Source organism: Arachis stenosperma, chromosome 10, assembly GCF_014773155.1.
Source record: "Arachis stenosperma cultivar V10309 chromosome 10, arast.V10309.gnm1.PFL2, whole genome shotgun sequence".
Taxonomy (NCBI): domain Eukaryota; kingdom Viridiplantae; phylum Streptophyta; class Magnoliopsida; order Fabales; family Fabaceae; genus Arachis; species Arachis stenosperma.
In genome coordinates this window covers 2129086-2153077 of record NC_080386.1, presented here as the reverse complement: position 1 = coordinate 2153077, position 23992 = coordinate 2129086, and the positions used below count along the sequence as shown (strand labels likewise).

Genomic DNA, 23992 nt, shown 5'->3' with positions numbered 1-23992 from the left:
TATTAAATTGAATTGCGTGTAATAATTTTAGGTATACATATAACAAAACTTAGAATACATCTTAGGTTGTACATGAGCAGAGAGTAGTGAAAGCTACACAAAATTTTGGCATAACCAAGTTTATTTATTTTTGTATTGCTAATAGTAATATTAATTGGACGGCAAACTAGATGTTCATGAAATTGTCATATAGTGTAAGGCCATTAAATTTGAATATGAATTTGGTCATGGAAAAGAAAGAACAAGGTGGTTCTTATAGTACTACTCATCTGCCAATTTAGCTCCAACAATGTATGTGTCCCCTCCTAACAAATATGAGAGTGATGATGAGGACTGCACCTTGTTCATCACCTATAGTTTATGTCCTCAATTAATATTCAATAATTATTAATTTGACTTTAATATGTAACTACCTTAGAGTTGTGATGAGCACTATTTTAATATGGAAGTGGAACCAATTGCATCTTGCATGATTGACAGATACCAATAGAAATTAAATCTTACATTTAGGTGGTTGCTTATTCAAACACTTCATGTTTTCTTATTCTTATTATTTATAGAATTCTTCTTTTGAATGTTTCAGGGTGAGAAAAGAAAAAATCACAATGACTCTATCAATTGAAGATATTTATAGATATATATGGTTAGTGGCCACCATGGAACAATTTTTATCTTTTTCTTCTTTCTTATTTCTTGGAGTTAAATATAACATTATCAAACGTTGAAATTTTTACATGGAAGATCCGTTGACTGAGTAAAATGTATTAGTTAGCCATCAAGATTCAAGAAGACGCGTCCACCTTTATCTATTGAATTTATCTCAGACATTCTTGGTTAAAGTTTTCTGCTTTATTCTGTGATCCTTGTCTTGCTTCCATTTGAAAGAAAAGGGTTGATTAGATTTTTTCATTCATCATCAGAAGATATAACTTTCAGCATCATAATAATGGAACATCATAACAAGTTGTTTCTTCTACTCATGCTTCTTATTCAAGTTCTGCTTGTAGCAGCACAAACAAACAGCCAAGACTGTAAGTTCAGCTCAACCCTTTTTGATATCTTACTCTTTGTTTCATGTAGCTTTATCATATCTCATATATATAAATAAAAGAGCAAGAACTCTTGCCATTTTCTTGGGATGCTACTATATATGGTTGACAAGTGCCTAAACTATTTTAGGCCTTTTATGCAAATTATGTATCAATTTCACAGTGGTCCCTTTGTTCCTTTTGTCTCATAGCACTGACTGATTATGTTCTATCTTCATTCTTCACCTTTATCTCTGTCAAAATCTGTGCTTATTATGCATGCAAGTCATTGACTTATATTGTTACCTACTCAGAGATCCTTTGCTGCTAATAAATAAAACTAGAGTTATGATATAACCTTCAATTAGCCTCTAGAATATTCTTCTAAATATTTACTGAAGCAAACAACTGATGAAACTAATGTTTTGAAATTTTAAAAAGTAATTGATTCTTCCTTCATTTAGCAGTTAGGCAGATATTTTATGAGAATAGATCATTTCTACAATGGTTATAAGAAATAATCAAAAGTTAGAAAATGGATTTGTTTACCTTGTTATTTTTTTCTTTGCCAGAATAATAGTTGACATGATGTAGGTTCTTAGTTCTTACTATTGTAAAATCTCTTAAGAGTTTGTTTGAGATTGTAGTCTTCTATTTACTTAGTTCCTTTAACAAATTTTCTTTTTGTGAATTGTGTTGCTTCAGATAATGGCTTAGCAGCTCTTACAGGATTCTGGACTAACAGACCACCAAATTGGGTTGGTACAGATCCTTGTGGCAGTAATTGGGAAGGAATTCGTTGCTCCAACTCAAGGATTACAGAATTGTTAGTCCTCACTTCCTTTGACATGAAAGATTGTTTCTCACATTATACTCTTCAGAAACTAAATTTGAAAAAAAAATGTTTTTTTTTTTCAGGAAACTATTAAGCATGAATTTGGAGGGACAACTGTCTTCAGCAATCCAACAATTACCTGAACTAGACACATTGTAATTTTCAATTTCTCATATTCATTAAAATGATTCAGTGTGGTTAAGGCATTTGATCTTCAAAATAAGCTGAATTGAGAAAACAGAATAACCAATGGATCATTCTTGTTTTGTTCATGTAGGGATCTTTCTTACAACACTGGCTTGACAGGAACGATTCCACAAGAAATTGGGAGTTTGAAGAAGCTAAAATCCCTGTAAGGAAAGCAGTTTAATTAGCAATATCATATTTGAAAAATTAAATGAATTTCTTCTATCTAGCAGTTTTCTATCCCTTGAAAAATATAGTATGCTTCTTTGTAAGTTACTTCTCTTATTATTTGCCAGTGCCTTGGTTGGTTGTGGTCTCTCTGGTCCTATACCAGACTCTATTGGAGCTTTGAAGCAACTAACCTTTCTGTAAGAACTTCTATATTAACAACTCTGCTACTTCCAATGTCACAAAAGATACTGCTTCATATCATGTTCACTTCTTGAATTTATCCAAATATTGCAGCTCATTGTTTATTCATTGTGCTAAGATATGGTAAATTATGATTAGCTTATCAGATATTGCTATGCAGAGCACTTAATATGAATCGGTTCAATGGAACAATTCCGAGCTCCATTGGCAATCTGACTAATATCAATTGGCTTGATGTTGCTGATAATCAACTTGAAGGACAAATTCCTGTATCTGATAACAAAGGAACACCAGGACTTGACCTGCTCCTTCAGGCCCAACACTTGTATGTCAATTCTCATTACATCACTTTTCAGTTGATATTGTTGCATTAATAATATAACTGAATATATATAGTTACCACTTCAGTGATTATCTAAGACAATGTTCACTGTTTTTGCAGTCATATGGGGAACAATAAGTTCTCTGGTCAATTACCAGAAAAACTATTCAATTCAAAAATGATACTAGAACATGTGTAAGCATCATTACATCTTATAGTACTTTTTTTTTGTTTTCTTGATTTTGATAAATGAATTGAAGGCATGGAAATCCATGTCACAGAGTTTAAGACAGCACAAATGCACAATATTTCAATTACATTTATCTGAAATTTCATGTTATTTTCCTAATATGCTGGTGACATTATCCACCCTTGTATTCTTTTTATCTCAGGCTTTTGGACAACAATCAACTGCAGGGTAGTATTCCTAGCTCCCTTGGTCAAGTGAGCACATTGGAGGTGTTGTAAGTATCATGTTACCTGTGTCAGGTGACTTCTTGATGTCTGAATTTCTTTGGATTTTCTCTATATTGATGTATTTTCCTCTCTTGATCATAGGCGCTTAGATACAAATGGATTTAGCGGAGCAGTGCCTTCAACTTTAAAGAATCTTGGACAGCTGAGTGAGCTGTAAGGAAACTAAAGAACCATCATGTCATATTAAGCTTCATACATAAACTGTCTATCTGCAAATATTTCCATGTTTTTCTATGTTATCAATCTTGCAGCGAGAAGGCATTGACTATATATACTTTTGCAGGTATTTATCCCATAATAAGCTGAATGGCTCTCTGCCGGACCTTACCGGATTGAACAGTCTCTCCTATGTGTAAGTAGTAAACTGTAGAATAATTATAGCCTATTATATTTTGGAAAAGTTTTTATTCAAGTTAAACATCAATAATAATATTCCAGAAGCCATGCTATTGCTTACATGTTCTTCCTACACTTAGATCTTATGCAACAAAAACATGCAAAACATAAACATAAAACTCATGCATAATATAATGATCTAAGTTTGCATTTATGGAAAATCTTCTGCAGGGATATGAGCAACAATTCTTTCAACGATTCTGATATTCCATTATGGGTTTCAAGTTTGCAATCTCTGACAACTGTGTATGCTGTTCCTTCACCTTCATCCCAACTTTCAATAATTAAGTGATGCATCATATGAATGTGAGCTAACCTGGTTTTATTGAATTGTGGTAACAGGTTACTAGGGGACAACCAGCTGAGTGGCACATTGAATCTTACCAGTGGCTACAGTAACAGTCTGCAGCTCATTGATTTGCAGGATAATCAAATAACCGATTACAAGCCAGGAAGCAAAAAGATAAATTTCCAAGTGGTGTAAGATTCATTTATGACATTGATATCACAGAGTTCAATTTGATTCTTCCAGCTATTCAAGTAGACTCAATTTGATTCTGAGACAGTGATTATGCAATGCTTTTGCAGGTTAGCTGGTAATCCAATTTGTCATGAATCTGAAGCTCAAAAACTGAGTTACTGCCAACTGCCCCTACAAACTCCTGCATACAACACACCACTAAATAATTGCTCCGCTCCATCCTGCTCTTCTGGTCAGGTTTCCAGCCCAAATTGTAAATGTGCATATCCCTATAGTGGAACACTCTACTCCAGAGCTCTTAGTTTCACAACCCTTAACGATACTGATTACAAGGAGCTTGAGCAGTCTTTGTTGAAGAGCTTTGAGTCCCAAAAGCTTCCTGTGGATTCAGTTTCTCTGAGTAATCCCTCAAGGAATGCATCTAACAACAATTTTCAGTTGACTCTGGATGTCTTCCCATCTCAAACTGATCGTTTCAATAGAACTGGAGTTTCAAGTGTTGCTTTTGTGCTAAGTAACCAAATTTTCAAGGCCCCGGAATTTTTCTCCCCTTACTTCTTCAATGGTCTCAACTATCAATACTATGGAGGTGGTGGTTCAGTGTCTAATTATTAAGCAGAAATGCTAATTATATTTTCTCTGTCTCTTCTGTCATATATTATTTTCTTCTCTCACTCTGTCACTCTTATGTCACATAGGAGAACCTAAATCAAAGTCAAAGCATACTGGAGCTATAATTGGTGCAGTAGTTGCTGTTGTGGTGTTTCTTGGATTAGCATTCGTCATAGGCATGTATGCCCTCCGCCAGAAAAGAAGGGCAGAAAGATCTGAACTCAATCCTTTTGGTAAGATAGTTGATGCAAGTTTAGCTTAGTTTGTTTCTTGTAATGAAAGAAACGTTTCTGGTACTCTTTTATTGATCCAAATGTCATTTAAATTGCAGCAAATTGGGAACAAAACCCGAATAGTGGAGCTGCTCCTCAGTTGAAAGGAGCGCGATGGTTTTCTTTCGAAGATCTGAGGAAATACACCAACAACTTCTCAGAAAGTAATACTATTGGAAGTGGGGGCTATGGAAAGGTATTCATTCATGACATCTTTATCTTTACTCTCTTCTTGTTCAATTGTCTGAAAGAGTGAAAGATCTAATTGTTCTTCATCAACTAGGTGTACCAAGGTGTTCTTCCTGCTGGGGAAGTGGTTGCCATCAAGCGTGCTGCACAAGAATCTATGCAAGGTGCTGTTGAGTTTAAAACTGAGATTGAACTTCTTTCAAGGGTCCACCATAAGAATCTTGTTAGTCTTGTGGGTTTCTGCTTTGAGAAGGGTGAACAAATGCTGGTGTACGAGTATGTTCCAAATGGTACTATAATGGATAGTCTTACAGGTATTTCCAATTCCTTCACCAGTCCATATCTGCCATGATGTTGCATCATAGACTCATCATTATTATTTTCCAATTCAACTTTGTCAATGCAGGAAAGTCTGGGATATCGATGGATTGGATACGGAGGCTGAAAGTCGCGTTGGGCGCTGCGAGGGGTCTGGCATATCTTCATGAACTTGCTAACCCACCAATCATACACAGAGACATAAAATCAAGCAATATCCTACTTGATAGTCACCTTAATGCAAAAGTGGCTGATTTTGGTCTCTCAAAACTTCTTGTTGATAGTGAAAGGGGCCATGTCACTACTCAAGTCAAAGGGACAATGGTTTGTAGACAATGCTTTAGACTTTATAACTTCATTAAACATCATACATAATGAAACTTGAAGAATAAAGAAAGCTTCTGTTTAGCACAAAAAAATTGAATAAGTATCTTGATTGCTTTGTTACCTTTTGTTGTCATAGGGATACTTGGATCCTGAATATTACATGAGCCAGCAATTGACCGAAAAGAGCGATGTATATAGCTTTGGAGTGGTAATGCTTGAGCTAGTAACAGCGAAAAGGCCAATAGAGCAAGGGAAGTATATTGTGAGAGAGGTAATGAGGGTAATGGATACATCAAAAGACTTGTACAATCTTCACTCTATTGTTGATCCAACCATAGTCAGCAGCACAAGTCCAAAGGGGTTAGAGAAGTTTGTTGAAGTGGCAATGAGGTGTGTGAAAGAATATGCATCTGAGAGGCCTTCCATGGCTGAGGTTGTGAAAGAGATTGAGAACATAATCCAGCTTGCTGGTTTGAACCCCAGTGTTGAATCAGCTTCCACCACAGAAAGCTATGAGGTGCCACTTGGGCAAAATGTCAAACACCTTTATGACAATGAAGATTTTAGCCATTCTGGAAACTTCCCAACAGCAAAGATAGAACCTCAATGAGACTTGGTATATTTATATTTTTTTGTGTATCTACTTCCCTCTTCACATGTAATCATTGAGGTTTGGTGTGTCAAATTTAGGATACAAATTCAGTTTGGATATTCTGGTGCATCAATTATGAGGTACCACAAGGGGAGAACTTCAAACATCCTTATATGTATGTATTGTAGACTTGTGGTCATGAAAATATTTTTGTTAATTTTGTTAATGATTGTAATTTTAAATGTAAGTATAGTTTTTGAATGCCAACTCTCGCTCCATTTTCTTTTATTTAGTTGCCCAAGATATTTTTAATTCGTCATATTAAAAACTAATTTATCACAAATTTAAATTTTATTTAAAAATTTATTACTGACACATATTGTTAAACAACATACTAAAAATTTTATTAATTAAAATTCTTATATATAAGTGATTTTATTTTTTTTAGATTTTTTATAAAGTAATTACTCAAATAAATAATTTTTATATAATAATTGAAAACCTTTATATGATAATTTAATCAAATTAATTAGCAATTTTTATCTATTATTTATAATTCTTACTTAATTTTTATATAAGGACAATTTTATATGAGGGATATTTTTATATAATTCTAACTTTTAAAAATTATTAAATTAAGAAAAAAAAAACTGAAGAGAAGGAAAGGAATTTTTCTTGGGGGACAGATGTGAATATGTGATCCATGATTTCATGAAACGTGGCATATAAATATGTTCTAAGAATCTAAGGTAATGTGGTTTGTTCGGTGATTGAAGAATGGGAGAAAGTGATCCGAAAAAGCAATACCCTGTTCCACCATCTTCTTCAAATGGGTCTTCAAGCAAGTATTCAGGGCACAATCAGAAGATTCACGTGAACCCACCGGAGACGGTGAACCCTGATCCCTCCACTCTCAAGGATCAGTGGAAGTATGCCACCAGAGAATACAGCAAGTGGTACTCTCACGCTTGGGGCACCGCCTTGCTCGCCGGCCTCGCCTTCTTTGCCCTCGGTTGGGTCATCAAGGGCCAAAACCCTCTCCTCTCTTTCCGCTCCGACCACTCTCCTCCTCCTCCTTCTTCATCCTCCTCCTCCTCCTCTGCATCGAATACTGACGAAGACAAAACTCGCCCTTGAATCACGCGCTGCTTCTGTTTTCTCCTAATTCGGTTGGTGACCTAGTTCCTCCACTTTCACCAATTTGGGTATTTCAAGGTTTAATTTTGATTTTGCTTCTTTTAGGGTTTATACCGATGAATAACTTGGAGGTGCTGTTCGCTGCAATAGGGCAATGCTGTTTCATGTTTATAATCGACTCTGCTCAGTGCTTAGTGCTGATGTTTTTATTTTAATTTTCTAGCTGTTCGTTTTGATATGGATAGGGAATTTGTATAACCTTGTTTCATGTTTTATAAGAGGTGGAGGTTAAGAACAATGATTATGGAGTTTAGAACAATGTTAATTCTGTTTGATGTTCAAACTTCAATGTTAAAACATAAATGAATCTTGGGGGAAACTCAAGTACAGTCGAAGTTGATAATTAAGAGCAGTTAGATGATTTGACTGATTTGACTAAATTTTCATTCTACTGCTCTCAACTATTAATTTTACGTTGAGTCGACTACACTTTAGTTTTCACCTTAAATATTGCATATGATTGGGGAAAGAACAAGGTTAGATGCTTTTGCCAATATTCATAGACAAGAGTTAAGCAAAGCAAAGTACTGAATGAATTATATTAGATTAGATAAATAAACGAATAGCTTGATAATACACAAAAAAATAAGAAGCAAGCACAATTAAAGTGTATATTTCCTAAGACTGATTTCTCTATAGACAAAGAAATAGAAAGGTTAGAGAGTGATGCTCTCTACGACAATGATGCTCTCTACATTGATATAAACAAGGAATAGGCAAATCTAAACATGAAGAGAGGTTCTGGGTGCAAGTTCAGGAAGAGCAACATCCACCATTCTTGACTGCTGAAACATCATCTCTAGACCCAACATTGATTGATTGCCCTTTTGGTAAAGATGTTGGATCATCATCAATGTCGAGTGCCCTCTTGCTCACAACATGATAGATCTGCTTCATGACCTCTGTGAAGGCGTTTTCGACATTGAAGGCCTCCAGAGCAGATGTTTCCATGAAAAATGTGCTCTCTCTTTCAGCAAAGGCCGTGGCGTCGTCGGTTGAAACCGCCCGCAGATGGCGGAGGTCTGCTTTGTTTCCCACAAGCATAACCACAATGTTTGCATCTGTGTGATCTCTCAGCTCCTTCAACCACCTTGCCACATTCTCGAATGTTACATGGCGCGTAACATCATACACTAGTAATGCCCCAACGGCTCCTCGATAGTATGCACTTGTAATTGCTCGATACCTTGAGTCAAAGGAATCCAAGATGAGTTATATATCACATTAGGCATTGAATCTCTCTACAAAATATGATGACAAAAATGACAATCTTAAATGCCTCAGAGACATCTATCCAGATTTTGTGAATGTCATTTCATCAGAACAACTCAATCCACATAATTGAAACAATGAAAGTGTAAGCTTCCAATAACAAATCATGGATATTCATAGGAATCAAATTCAGAAAGGGAATGATGAATAATGAAATATTTTTACCTTTCTTGGCCAGCAGTGTCCCAAATCTGAGCCTTGACAATCTTATCATCTACCCTAATGCTTCTTGTGGCAAACTCAACCCCAATGGTGGACTTTGATTCATTGCTGAATTCATTCTTGGTGAATCTCGACAAAAGGTTCGATTTTCCCACACCAGAGTCACCAATCAGCACCACCTTGAACAAATAATCGTAATCTTCATCAGCGGTATACGCCCCCATTAGCCTCAATCACAAATCGAGAGAGAGAGAGATAGAGAGAATGAATGAAGAGAAAGGGAGAGAGAGAAAATCAAAGAAAGAATTGATTTTTATTTTGGTTTTGAGACGGGTGTTGTCTGAGATATTGAGATGGATTGGCGTTGAATCTGAAAATACTAAGGATCATCAGAACCATAGTTTATTGGTTTTGAAATCCAGGTTTGGAAGAAGTGGCAATGGAAACAGGGTGCAATAGTAATGCTCAAATTCAGGGAATGAAATGAAACGATGCCTGTGGTTCCAAAAGAGTTTAACGTACTCCCAATTTTCGGTTAATATTTTGTTATAACGGCTTAAACCGTTAACAACTATGTATGTATGGGCTTTCGGGTATTGGGCCTCTTAAGCCCACTTTCATAGCCGTATTGCATGTGAATTATTTGAAGCCCAAAGTAAATCATTAAAAGTTAGAGAAAGACAACATTAGCGTGCCAAGTAGGGAGTAGGGAAAAATGAAAAGTGTTAATGGTGATGATTATATATATTCTGCATGAGTGATGGTTCAATTCATGTAAAAGATGTATATAGCTGCAGCTATATATCAACTAGACCTACGTGATCATGAGTGGTTCTTTTGGTTTTGGATGGGATTTGTCTTGTTATTCCCTTGTCCTAATTATAAAGGCATAAATAAATGACTTTTGTTCTTTACATTATAATAAAAATTTGTATATAGGAGGATTAACTAATCTATAATAGTTTGACTCATTCAACTATACATTACTTGTAAATCTCGACATACTTGGTAATGCAGCCTTATTTAGTCATCGGAAAAATGCAGTGAAATCGAGTGGACATCCAATCAAATTAAAGTCAAGGTGACTGTTTCTTCACCTAACATTACCCTCGTGCGGGAAATAACCAAAACATATATAAAATCACTCTAATGTTTATTAACAAGCTAAGGTTTAATATAATTTTGAAAAGGTATGAATGAATGAATGAATGCTATCTTCAAATCCCATCCATGTGACATGAAATTAAACTCTCTGGCGAGCATAAATTGTTTGACACATATATAGATAGATATCTATATAAAAGTCGTTGTGGTCATGATTGTACATAGCATGTAAATGTTATGTTATGATATGATATGATATGATGATCGGTTCAATTCACATATATATATACCATAAGGTACGTGATGGGTTGAATTGAGCATGCAGAAGAAAATAATATATATGTTGATGAAATTGAACATGTGTGGGTGCAGTGTGACATTGCAATATCAAAAAGAGTAGGGAGTGAGGGAAGAATTTGATTTCAGATTATTGCAGATAAGTCTGTCCATGATAAATCGAAATCGGTGTGTCAAATCGAAGCAGGCATCAAACATTGAGACCAAATACTGTTCTTATCAACTTACACGTAAACCAATCACCGGCCTTCTCAAATTCAAATTCAACCTCTCCTTCCTCAACAACGTTACTACTATCCTATTCTTGTCCCTTTCTCCATCTAGTGCTTCAATTTCATACCAAATGAACAGTCACTCCCTTCTGAACAACATAATTTGCCATACCAGTTATGCGTGTTCTTCTCATCATAATAACCAAACTTTACTAATTTATGTTACTCAAATTCTTTGGCAGAGCAAGTAAAAGTTATTTTACCCTTTTATTTATATATGAAATCACCTAATTAGATGTTAATATAAAATAATCTATAATAAATAACATAAAATATTCGATGATTTCTAGATAAACTAGTATATCTGAATATCTATTATAGGATATTATGTCTTTATTATTTTAATTCTCTTAGCACCTATAAATACTCTTTTATATTGTATCATTCTAGACAATTCGAATACACTCAATAATACACAAATTCTTTTTTCGATTTAGTCTCTTATTTCTGACATGGTATCAGAGTCATGGTATTTTTCTAGGAGAGGATAGGTTGTTTTCTTGTGGTGAAATTATCATAATTTTTGCATTTTTTTTATGCCATTCTTATTTCTTTTTTGTCACTCCTTTAATGTTATCTTACCTTACCGATTAACCTATTTTCTCTTTCTTGTGTTTTTTTGAGTTAAATGATCAAACACCATTGTCATTCGCTGCTTATATATGTTAAATAATGTTAATTGATCCTAATTATATTCTAACACATTCGTGAGTGATAAATTTGTAGGAGAAGAGATATTAATTATTAAATGATTTCGATTTAATAAGCTAGCTAATTAAATAATGTTATTATTGCTTGAATATTTTTAACCAGTTTTGAACACACATATTTGCAAGTTGTACGGAAATGTTGGTATCATTCCGTTTCAGGTGAGACCTTTCTGATTCGTGTAAACAAGATTTGGTTTTAAATAGCATACAGTGAAGTAGATTCCTGTTTCTTTTGATCAGACTAATACGAAATCCGGAAAAAAAAACCCTTCTTCATTTCAAATTTTATTCAACTCCTTATCAGGTTATATCTTGTTCAATATATACGGTGCTATAAAAATGTACTTATTTTAGACACGTATAAAAGTGTAAATTATTGTTTTATTCCTTAATTTGAAACTTTAGGGTTCACATCCATAAACTTTATTCATAATATAGAATCGCATGAAATAAGTAACACGAGAAATGGCATAGGTGTGGAGTAGAACGGCAACGGTGGTAAGATTTAGAAATGCAACATTCATGGCAGTAGCAGGCTGGAACTTTAATATATATCCACTGCACGTTGACATTTAGTGCACAGATTGTGTTAACTTCGATTTGGGATTCCTAATAAACATATAACATATAGAAATTAAATGTTTGGAAAGGTAATTTTTTTTCTTTTCATTATTGTATAATTTTATTTCATTTTTTATAAAAAAAGATACTTGCTAAAAATACAAAAATGAAAAAAAAAATTATGAATCTAATATAACATTAGAAATATCAGAAATTTATCTTTTCTATAAAATTTTTCTACTTTTATACTTTAAGGATATTTATATTCTATGGGTAAAAATCTCATTATTTCATTACTATCTTCACAATATTCATTTCATTTTAATTATATTTTCAAGTTATTTAAAAAATAATTAATTGCAAAATTATCTAGAAGATTCATTTATAGTATAAGCATACTTCAATATTTATTGTACTTGATACAACTTTTTCTGAAACCTGCTAAATTGATGTAATTAAACTAACATATTATAAACAAAAGATCACATTATAAAATGGAGTGTAAACTCTCATTTGTTATATAATCCACGTTTCATCTTATCTTATGATCATTTATCACGAGTAGCATTAAAAAAAAGTAAAATTAACTAAAATACATTATATAGAGTTCTATATATAAGAACGATGAGAGGCACAAAGCCATATATAGGACCATAGCAATAAGCTAAGAAAGTTTTCATTGGAAGATTACATGGTAGAAGTAAATTGGCGAAATTAAAAGAACTCATATTCATATAACCCTAAACACAAAGTAGACAAGTAATAAGTAGGTAATTAATTAAAGATATATATATATTTTATAATATAATAGTAGGAAAGTGATAGAAGAAACTCTAAACTCAAACACATAACACCATATAGATAGATCTAAACCCCTCCATCGATCCTATGCCTTCAACACTTGTCTACCTTGCTAAATCTGCAAAAGAGAGAAACACTTAATAAGTAATCAAAGTAAGTGATGAGAAATGGGAATGAAGGAAAATGAGGAGTGATTGGTTACTAATAAGGTGCGTGAGGGAGGGTGTGTAGAAGCAGATAATAAGAAGCGCCATGGTGGAGAGAGTGGAGGGTAAGACCCCATTGGTTAGTGAGAAGAGGTTGACCAGTTATGGCGTGAATGAGGACTGCATCCTCCCCAAATGCCTCCCTTACATTGAATGGCCCCGCCGCCACCTCAAACGCCACATCATTTATGAACACCGTTATTTTCTCACTTCCATCTCCACTACCTACTGCATCTGCATCATTCCATGCACAATTCTTATTAATTTATTACTGCTTTAGACAAGTTTGAATAGTATTCATGTTACCTTGAGTGAGGAGAGCGTTGACGGTGGCGGTGGTGGCGGTTGTAGTAGTAGGTGGAGTGACGCAGAAACTAAGCTTTGGTGTGTGGTGCATTAATTTGAGGGACTTATTGTTGTTGCTGGCATGTTCTTGTTGTTCTTTCTTTGAAGCATTATTATTCATCATGATCTCACTAAGCAAGAGACTAGTGCAGGGACCAACGACGTTATGCATCATGAGCTGATGAGGTGGTGGTGGAGACGGCTGTTGATGATGAGCTTGCACCACATTGGAGAGCTCAGAGAAGAAAAGCCCTTGCGGGGATGATGTTATACCTTGATGATGTTGCAGCGGGAAGATGAAAGTCTCAGCAGCCACGTGCGGCGGCGGCGGCGGCGGTGGTGGTGGAATAGTGGCGGTGTGATTGTGGGTATGGAAATAGGTATTGGTATTGGTAGTAGTGGGTGGGGATGATGACTTGTCGGAAGAGGAGGAGGAGGTGGATGATGGAGGAGGAGGGTTATTCTTGGTGTGGAGGTGGCGGAGCTTGTGTTTGGTTCTAGACTTGCGGTTCTGGAACCAGTAGAAGACATTGGCATCACCAACTTGACCGTACTCTTGCAACTGAGCCCTTATCTTCCTGATCTCATCCCTGGGAGGGTTCACCATCCCAGAGTTGAATATGGATTCCAGGATCCGAATCTGCTCGGGCTTTGGGTTCCACCTGGGCTTGGGCTCAGGGCTTCTGTCGTCGCAAGCGTAAGGAGAGGTTCTACTGCTACTATTACTACTAGAAGAAGAAGAAGAAGAGGCAGTGGCGGTTATAGTGATATCATGGTGCCATGTGGGCTTGGACTTAAACATGCTTGGCCAGTGTCTGTTAGAAGAAGCCATGAATATGAATGAATGAATGAAAGAAATTGCTTATCCTTCCTTTTATATACCCTCTCTTGTCTCTCTCTCTACCTAACAAAATTCATCAACATATATACACTTTATTTATTAATTAATTAATTAATAATAATAATAATAAGAAAGAAAAAGGAAGAGAAAGTAGCATACCAGTAGCATGATGATGAGAAGTGAGAAGTGAGAAGAGGATCGGGCTTGGTTGCGTATTGAGTATGCACCACTAATTATCATTGGAAGGCGGTGGTAGTGGATTTCATTCATTGACTCGAGGGGCCATATTTATTATTTCCTTCCCATCCCCATTTCATTTTCCCTTCAATTACTTCTAAAACTAAATTAAACCATTTTACACCTTCAACTTCAAAGATTTAGAGTTTAGGTTGACTGCCCAATCGTCAATTCAGAATTCAGATGGATGTGCAAATAATTCTAATATTTAAGAAAAGAATTCTGTTAGGGAGCGAATTGAGTATTTGTATAAGATGTACAATAAATTATTTATTTAGCTCAATATGAGTTAAAAAAATGAATATTTAGGATAAAATATTATTAATTTTTTAAACATAATATATTCATACTATTCATAATAACCATCCAAGTATCAGGATTAAATCAAATATTCCTATATCTCATTGTACATATTATATAAAGAGCAATGCTAGGGGGCCAGCAGTTTTTGTGATTGTTAGCCATCAACTAGCTATCAATCATGATTTGATGGTGTGAGATTGGTATGAGATTTCATCCAATAGCTCACATTTCTCTACTGGTTACATGCTGGCCCAAATTCAATGAAACTGCTGCCCCCTAGACTTTTTCTTATATAAATACTTCATTCACTCCTCATACTTCCTCTTAAAAAAAAGAAACTAACAGCCTAAAAAGATAATTTAATAATAAATGAATTTGTTTGACCATAAACTAATAATTAATTATTGACTGAATTTTCATCCAAAATCACAACATCCAAAAGCAATTAACTGACCTTATCTTACTGTGTAATGCTGATAGTTTACCGGTATTGAAACTACAAAATTTCCGATTTTAGTGGGTCATAATGCTCAAGAATCAAGCTGCTATCATACATAAATTACTTCCAATTAAAAAAGAGTTTTGTCAAGAACACTATTATGGTTAATTAATTCTAATAAAATTTTTTAAAGGCAAGTTTTCATTCAAATACAAAATAGATTACTATATATTGAAATTTTCGAATGTGTAACTTCCCCAAACAAACTTACTATATTAGTACCCTGAACAAAATATTTATTAGCTAATTCCTAAAAAAGAAAAGAGGGATGGGGGATAAACACTTATGGTGTGGAAATGTGGACGGATTTGTAATATAATGACGTGCACCATGACAAAATGTCAAGAGTTCATATAGTTAGCCAAAAGTAGCGACAATATATATATTCCAATAACAAGTACATTTAATTTAATTTATATGATTCTATTTTGCATGATGAAGTAATAATATTTGGTCAAACCTACTACTTTTTATGTTGCCGGATATCAAAAAAAAATGCATAACTTGCTTACACTTAATTAGTTAAGAAATATATATATCCGGTACAATAATCTTCAACCTAATTTTAGCTACTCTCTTCATCTCTAATGAAAATAATGTAGATAGAGTATATGTTACGTAACTATAGGTATTATTGCAAACACATATATAAATCTTAGAAGGTTTATTTATAGTAATTGCTAAATGGATTCAGTCTGAATAGGAAAATGGATCTTTTTTATTTTTTTGAACACTTGAAAAAATAAAGTGTAATTTCTCACATTTAATTTTATAAATGAGATCAAAATTAAATAAAAGAGAACAATAAATAATAAAATTAAATACTGGATACATCCAGATTTTTTTTATTGGAGAAGATCCACTCCCGTCTGAATAGTGAATAGGAGGAGGCATTACTGGAGCACGTGCATAGTTGCTCCCCCTTCTTTTTAGGAGATTCAATGGACATGTAAATGAATATAGTACTCAAGATCTACAAGGATAAGTTAATCAGTTTGATTTTCTTCTTGGTTTGGTGTAAAAGAAAGAAAAATTATGAAAGAAGCTAAGGTAAGGTTATATTCAGTTGTCATTCTTACAGAAATGAACAGAATGACCAGACGCTGGTTTTTAATTGGTAGATAGGTAGCTAGGTTAAGATTATCCTACACTCGTGCCATTGGACTCATCATATACGTCAACAAAAATTAAAGCTAAGAATCACCACAAACATCAACTACTCATACTTTGCTTTTCTTTTAATTTAATTCTATCATAAAATTATCATTTTTTTAATTTAATAAATTAATAAAAAAAATCACATAAATAGTTATTATATTTAACATACTTCCTCAAATAATAGCATATTTTGAATTTGCTTGAACTTTTATATAATTTTTTTATCTTATTTTTTTTAGAATTAACAAAAAATTAAACTCTATATCTTTTAGATATAAAAATTCTGATACTATATTATGAAATTATTTTTTTCAAACATTAAAACTAATATTAAAAAATACATGAACTATTATATATATCTCTAACAAATTTATTTTTAATTTGTTGTCGTTCATTTATTTGTTTATTTAAACAAAAATATTTTCTATATACTAAAAATTAGTCATTAGAATAGTTAAATTCATTATAATAAAATAATAAAAAATATACAATATATAGACAATAATTAAATTTCCTTACAGTAATATAATAAAAAAAATTTATGTATTTTGATACACAATGATTAATATAATAACAAATTTTGCAAATGATTTTTCCTTATTTGTTTTATGGTTTTTTTTTCTTTTGAGGTCAATAAAAATCAATTTTAAAACTTTTGATGATAAAAGTTTTTGATATCATATTATGATATTATGTTTTAAAAGAATTAAATTGATTAAAAAAACATAAATAATTATATTTTTAATGAAGAGGATAATTTTACATCATTAATAGAACGAACATACACTATATATAGGAGATAAAATATACTAAGGAGATAAAAAAACAGTCAAAATTTGTCTTATTTAGTATTCATTAATTGCTACAATAATTAATAAATATTAAATAAAGTAAGTTATGACTGTTTTTGACTGATTTTCTTTGGTTATCAAATATTTTCAATATGATAATATGTTTAGTATCTAGAGGGAAAAATATACTAAACAGTATTCACTTAAAACGTGCATGCATGGTGTAATTATATTGTTATAAGTTAAAGTAGTTATTAAATTAGGCACCAACAATAACCTACATATAATTGCTTTACTCTAATAATGATTATACAGAGAAAGGTAAATGCATTATTCTTTTTGGTAGAATAGGTGGCTGATGCATTTAATATAAAGTGATAATTTTATGTTTGTTTTATGTATGTGTAGATATATAAATAGTGGAAATATTTTGTTATATTAATAGGTAGTGATCTGACATATGAAAGGTTAGGAGGGGACCATGCATGGAGATATCTCTGTTTAGGGGAGACAGAGAGGAAAGTAGGCATAAAATTGGGATTACAATCGCATCAAACAACTTTAGAAACTCAACTAGACCTTCCTGAGACCTATACATACCCATTATTAATGCCCAGCAAAACCCCATTTGGCGTTTTCGCCATTAATCCAATTAACCCACTCTTCTTCTTTCTAATTTATTATTAGTTAACCATAAAAGTTTTAACATTTTTCCCTTTTGTCTTTTTATTGTCTCAAAGATCGAGAATAAGAAACAATTTAAAAAAAAAAAAACTAAGTTAACTGTTAAAGTCACAAAAAGCTTGATTATAATGTTACATAAGATAAAAAAAAATTATGTCTAAAAACAATGTGATAATAAATATTTTTTGTCCACAAGTATTCTGTATTACTATATTTGGACAAAAAAAAAAGCAAAGATACTAAGTGATTAATATTTTTCTTTTTTTTAAAAAAATCATATTTGAATCAACACACTAGCTAAGTCTCTCTTTTTTATATTAAAAGTATTGGCTTCTATTAAATATTTAAAGAAAATGAAAAACCATACCTTAAAATTTAACTATTAAGTAAAAAGAACTATACTTTTTAAATTCAACATTAAATATTGAAACTTTAAATATCTCTTAATATTAAAGTCTTTTAAGTTCTAACAGTCATCTAATATTTATTATTATTTTCTTAAACATTTTATTTATTTCTATAACAATCTTGCTATGTTACTAATAGTATTTCTGTTAACTTCTGCTAACTTTTATTTATAATTGTGTTTAATAGAGGTGTCTTTATAGATGTGTCTAATAAAAATATCTTTTTTATGACTGTATTTAATAAAAATGTCTTTATAGATATATTTTCTAAATATGTCTCTTTATATATGTGTTTAAAATATAATAATTAACTATTATTGATAATAAGTTGGCAAATAATATTTTGCTACCTTATACTTTTCCTTTTTATAAATATGTAATCTTGTCCTTAATAAATCTGTTATTATCTATGAGAATATATATACATGCACATGTATGTATTATTTTCTCTTCAGTGATTATTAAGTGTTTGGAGAACAAAATAAAATAATTTATTATTTTCATTTACTTTATAAGTTATAACACATACTTTAAAATGATTTTATTACAAACACTCATTAATAATGACATATCATTAAATTAAATGAATATATTAGCGTAAGAATTATAAATTGCATCCAGAGCAGGCTAAAAAATTTAAATATGGAAGTAGGATGAGGATTATACTTTAATATAATAATTTTTTGTATTTTTTAAAATTATAAGAGGTACATAAATCGTACCTTTCAATTTATGTTTAAAAATTTTTTAAAAATTTGGGACATTTGATTTGTGTTTAAAAAAAGTAAAAAAATTTGGAGTACACAAATCGGACGGTCCGATTTGTGTACTCCAAATTTTTTTACTTTTTTAAACACAAATCGAATGGTCCAAATACAAAAATCAGACGATCCGATTTTTGTACCTAAAAATTAGACGACCCAATTTCTGTACATCTTAAAAATACTCCATAAATTAAATTATTTCACATTTTAAAAAAATATCACATTAAATTACAATTCAAAAAATATTATTGTTAACCCAATATTAAAAATAAAAATATGACCAGAGCAGTTGAAAAGTTTTGCCCTCCCTGGCAGCTTGGAAAAGTGCAAAAGGTGCGCACGTAAGAGGGAGTTTACGAAGGAAAATGAAGCTACATGGGTGTCCGTACAGAATTGCCATATATATAGGTGAAGCCATTGCAGATACCCCCATTCTTTGGTTGCTATATTTTCTCTATACTTGTATTAATTACATCTCTCTTTTGAATTTGCACTTCTAGTTATGACTGTACCACACCCCTTGATCCTCTGCATCTCTGTCCACATTTATTTATTACTCATTTTTCATTAATTATTTTGTGATCAGAAAATGAATTTGTTTTCCATTCTAATCATATTGCACTTTATTCTGTTCCCACCCTTCTGTCCCCACCAAAAATGAGTAGTGAGTCATATCTTCTTGCTCCTCCTGGACCACCACCTCTATCTATCTATGCCTTTAATAACTTACCTTTCTGTATCTAGGTTTCTTATTGTTGGGATAAACATGATTATTAACATATGCTTTGAAAAATAAATAAAAATGAAATAGTTGAAATATATGGGGTGAAAACTCAAGGTGCAATCAACCGTTAGATGATTTGATTAAATAACTATCTAACAGTTCTCAACTATCAACTTTACGTGAAATAGACTGCACACCTAAATCTAACAGTTCTCAACTATCAACTTTACGTGAAATAGACTGCACACCTAAATTTTCACCCCCAATACATGGTCAACTACTAGTACTCATCATAAATGATGATCTGATTCTTGTGAGAATCTACAAGATTTGTGATTGTGGGGAACTTTACGTAAAGAAAATACACATCGAATCAAAAGTGAATCAAAGTCTCTTTAACGTACTACTACTTATCCAATAAAGATCACTTCAATGCTTTTATAGTTTTTCAAACTAAAGTACATTGTTGATCCATCTATCATATCTTCTTTCACAACTTTGACGGATCGGAATACTTTAATTTAATTCATATTGTCAGAAGCAAAGACATACATACTTTGTTTACGTCACCGCAAATACTTAATCTATCACCTTAATTAAACACAATCAACAATTATAATTAATATATATTCTAGTTTAGTTTCTAAAGGAGTTGGGGTACACATGATATCCATAAATGTTTGGGATTAATCTAATGCAAAACATGAGATGGGTATGTGTGTCGTAGCTAAAGTTGCGCCAACGACAGTCACTAAATGCTAACATGCGCGTAGTAAATACACAACATGGTGGATATTCAATGCTTTAATGTTCGTTGCACATGCCATCAACTAAACACACTTATAATATACGTTGGCACAAAAAAATTTGGAGTTAGAGACAGAAAGTTGTGACAACTATTGGTGGTGTCACATTTATTTCATGACTTCAAAACCCCTATATATATCAATGAAAAGAAAATATTGTACACACCATTTGTCTACTTCAAAAATACTAACTCTCTCTCCCTTATTTTCACTGTCCTTGTTATTTTTAGATACAATTATTATATTCAAATACATAGATAAGAAAGCATACAAAAATGAACGGGTACTACTATGTTAATTCAAGTGTAATTGAATATCTAAATATGTAAATGTTAAGATAAGATGAATGATAACACAATGAAAAAAAATATTATTTATACATTAAAATTATTTAATATGTATTTTGTATAAATATATAAAATTATTTTATATCAAAAATTGAAAGGCAGAGAAATACTTGAAAAGACAATAGTCAAACGAGATCTACATGTAAACGGTTTTTCTATAGACATAATATACATAATAAAGCTCAATGATATCGTTTGATCCATGTAGCCGACTCCACCTAGTGAGACAAGACTTTGTTGTTATTGTTGTTGTTGTTTATATTTCAATATGTATTATATTCTAATAGCTAATTTTAGTAACTGATTTTAATATATATATATATATATATAACATTTGGTCGATAAAAATTAGTTGACTAATTTGACTAAATTTTCATCTAACGGCTCTTAACTATCAATTTCATGTGAAGTCGACTGTTCTTGAGTTTCCACCTAATTTAAACTGTATTCCACAAGACTTCATGTATAAGTTTTCTTTGAGTTAATGTATTCCACTGCTCGAGTTAATGTTGAATATATAGCTCAGAGCACTTAACTTCCAGTGTATATAGTTCATCATACATAATTTTGTTACTGTTTTTTCGAATTCCATATTGTGCTTTCAATGGAAAACTTGAATTTGAAGCAAAGCATTTAGTTTGGGGTGCTAAGAAATTTACAGAAATTGCGGAATTGAAATACTCATATCATCAATTCATCATCACGTCACGGCAAAGCTTGGATTTAATGTAGCAGCTAGTAATTCGGAAGAATCTACGGAATACGATGAAGAAGTAGTTTCAAGGGTAGCATCCTAACTGCTAATAAATTGGGTCACAGCACTCTGAAATCTAAATGAATAGCTAGGATGCATCTTACTGCATTAAAATCTAAAGATCACATTTCATAATTGTTTGACTAAAATGTTGGACATAATTAATGTTTATATCTTAATTATTATCTTTATGTGAAGATATTTCACATTAGTGACAGTGATTGAATTGAGAATCCTCTACTAAATGTTGTTTGTGACTTAAGCCAGTTACAAAAAGTAAAATGGAATGAAAATATTTAGAGGAAATTGCATGTCTTTTTCCTGCGTGCTCTCTTCTTTGCTTTTGGTGGCCTCAATGCAACCTTTATAGCAGCATCAAAAACTGTTTTTACATTCTAAAACACAAAATAGTAATGAAGAAAATCAGAACACAAAGATGAAATGTAATGAACTTGTTAAATGTAATGAAGTGCTCATACTCACCTGTTGTGTTTTAGAACTGCACTCAATATAAGTTACTGCACCAATCATTTTCTTCAACTCTTCACCCTGTTAAATATTCACAATAATTGTTCAATAAATTGTCCTTACAAAAGCTATTCAATTCATATTCTAAGTAGACATTAATGACATGCCTGAGAAGTTGTAATTCGTGTGGATCCAGGATGATCAATCAGAAATTGTTTGTCATCTCGCAAATCTTTGCAAATCAGAGTGAAATTGAAACCAATATTATGATTAGCTCTAAGAAATAAGCAACAAATTCATGAAAAGTTACCTAGTTTTGTTCCCACCAGCACAACAGGCACATTTGGAGCATAATGTCTCAATTCAGGCATCCACTGTTAATAAATAATTCAATAATCTTCTTAAAGACTTGTTGAAATGTGACAGATACTAATTAATTAATTAATTAATTAATAACCTCAAAATCATAAAGAAAACCTTTTTGGAAACATTCTCATAACTGGCTTTGCTGATGAGAGAAAAACACAAAAGAAACACATCAGCTCCTCTGTAACTCAAAGGCCTTAGCCTGTTGTAATCTTCTTGTCCTGTAATCCATATAATTAAACCAAATTAACATAGTTAATTAGCATTAATGATGTAATATCAGAAACAAACAGAGATGACTAACCAGCAGTATCCCACAGACCAAGATTCACAGTGCTGCCATCTACCACCACATTAGCACTGAAATTGTCAAACACTGTTGGAACATAATCCTATCATAAAAGGAGAAGAATGCTAATTACTCTTTCTCCACATGCATGTGCATATTAAGAAAAAGAAAAAGGAAACATAAACCAAAAATAGTTACGGTGGGAAAGGTATTGCTGGTGTAGGATATAAGCATGCAGGTTTTTCCAACAGCACCATCCCCTACTGTAACACACTTGATGAATCTGACAGTACTCATTCTTCTTCTTCCTCTTGAACAATTAAGAGAGATTCTTTACTTATAAACACAAGTTTGAAGTTGAAAGAATGAAAGAAAGGAAGGTGGCTGGACCTTAACATTAACAACCTAGCAGCAACTTTAGTTGTGGCTTTTCTTTTCTTTTGTTTTCTTTCCTTTAAGTGCAAGGACCAATAGCAAATAGGGTGAAGAAAATCTCATGCCCTAAGCTGTTTAAGCTGTGATGTTAATAGTTTGATGAACTAAAAGAGATTAAAAGAAAAAGAAAAATGAGTTATTCTCATTGTTGAAGAGAGTAAAAAATCTCCTTAGAAAATATTTATTGAATTATTATACTTTATTCAAAAGGCAACACAAAGTAGGTATATTGGTGGCGTTAGTTGGTTAAGTGTAGAGAAAGGAAGGGAATGAATCAATGATGAAAATTGGAGAAAGGCATATGGAATTTTGCTTAATTTACCAGTGTACAATGATTAAGGGATGATATGATATGAAAGCAAGTCAAAAAGTTAGTTCTGACTTTGTTGAGATTCCCAGTTTCTTCCTTTGCTTATCTGGGCTTAGCTAGCCAAGGCTGTTCCATGGGTCCTACATGCCCAAATCTTAATGCCTTACACCAATTGCAACGAAGATGTTCAACTTCAACATTCAAGATATATGAATTTAATACATTTTGTCGATAAATGTTTTGATTACTAGTTTCTTTTCATATTAATTACCGTATTAACATTAGATAAGATTGGAACCCTTGTGCCACTAAGTTCATCTTACTTGGCGATGACTAATAAGAAGTACAAGTGGATTTTCTTTTTTTTTTTTTATTTGGTCATGAAGTGGATTTTCTTAAAATATCTAATGTGGGTCTATGGATGGCATCAATAATTAACACGGGTCCAATATATAAGGCCCATTAAATGGTGCTC

General features: G+C 32.4%; 5 protein-coding genes across 7 annotated transcripts; 2 read left to right on the top strand and 3 right to left on the bottom strand.

The window, feature by feature from the left end:
- The first annotated feature begins 594 nt into the window (after window positions 1–594).
- LOC130955641 (leucine-rich repeat receptor protein kinase HPCA1-like) lies at window positions 595–6695 on the top strand. The gene is made up of 19 exons (XM_057882557.1): window positions 595–643; window positions 921–1031; window positions 1734–1854; window positions 1947–2018; window positions 2141–2215; window positions 2346–2417; window positions 2582–2746; window positions 2864–2938; window positions 3136–3207; window positions 3302–3373; window positions 3504–3572; window positions 3788–3862; window positions 3959–4096; window positions 4205–4686; window positions 4796–4942; window positions 5041–5177; window positions 5265–5484; window positions 5577–5812; window positions 5952–6695. Exons 2-19 carry the CDS (start codon window positions 947–949, stop codon window positions 6423–6425), a joined length of 2787 nt encoding a protein of 928 aa, XP_057738540.1. The 5' UTR covers window positions 595–643; window positions 921–946; the 3' UTR covers window positions 6426–6695.
- Window positions 6696–7085: 390 nt separating this feature from the next.
- LOC130956184 (uncharacterized) lies at window positions 7086–7951 on the top strand. The gene is made up of 2 exons (XM_057883225.1): window positions 7086–7576; window positions 7650–7951. The coding sequence occupies exon 1, from the start codon at window positions 7185–7187 to the stop codon at window positions 7542–7544; it is 360 nt and encodes a 119-aa protein (XP_057739208.1). The 5' UTR covers window positions 7086–7184; the 3' UTR covers window positions 7545–7576; window positions 7650–7951.
- Window positions 7952–8174: 223 nt separating this feature from the next.
- LOC130956183 (ras-related protein RABA1f-like) lies at window positions 8175–9497 on the bottom strand. Its single transcript, XM_057883224.1, has 2 exons — window positions 9042–9497; window positions 8175–8790 (listed from the first exon to the last, which is right to left on the bottom strand). The coding sequence occupies exons 1-2, from the start codon at window positions 9260–9262 to the stop codon at window positions 8358–8360; spliced, it is 654 nt and encodes a 217-aa protein (XP_057739207.1). The 5' UTR covers window positions 9263–9497; the 3' UTR covers window positions 8175–8357.
- A 3487-nt stretch (window positions 9498–12984) lies between these two features.
- On the bottom strand, window positions 12985–14166 carry LOC130955427 (WUSCHEL-related homeobox 9-like). Its single transcript, XM_057882275.1, has 2 exons — window positions 13296–14166; window positions 12985–13217 (listed from the first exon to the last, which is right to left on the bottom strand). Exons 1-2 carry the CDS (start codon window positions 14164–14166, stop codon window positions 12985–12987), a joined length of 1104 nt encoding a protein of 367 aa, XP_057738258.1.
- Window positions 14167–21543: 7377 nt separating this feature from the next.
- LOC130955572 (rac-like GTP-binding protein RAC13) lies at window positions 21544–23467 on the bottom strand. 3 transcript variants are annotated; one of them, XM_057882465.1, is made up of 8 exons: window positions 23163–23467; window positions 22971–23082; window positions 22788–22843; window positions 22595–22704; window positions 22428–22491; window positions 22285–22349; window positions 22133–22198; window positions 21544–22044 (listed from the first exon to the last, which is right to left on the bottom strand). In XM_057882465.1, exons 2-8 carry the CDS (start codon window positions 23027–23029, stop codon window positions 21946–21948), a joined length of 519 nt encoding a protein of 172 aa, XP_057738448.1. In that variant the 5' UTR covers window positions 23030–23082; window positions 23163–23467; the 3' UTR covers window positions 21544–21945. The 3 variants fall into 3 exon arrangements, with proteins under 3 accessions (XP_057738448.1, XP_057738447.1, XP_057738446.1); XM_057882463.1 differs by having other exon boundaries at window positions 21550–22044; window positions 22788–22875; XM_057882464.1 differs by having other exon boundaries at window positions 21545–22044; window positions 22971–23467.
- Window positions 23468–23992: the final 525 nt, after the last annotated feature.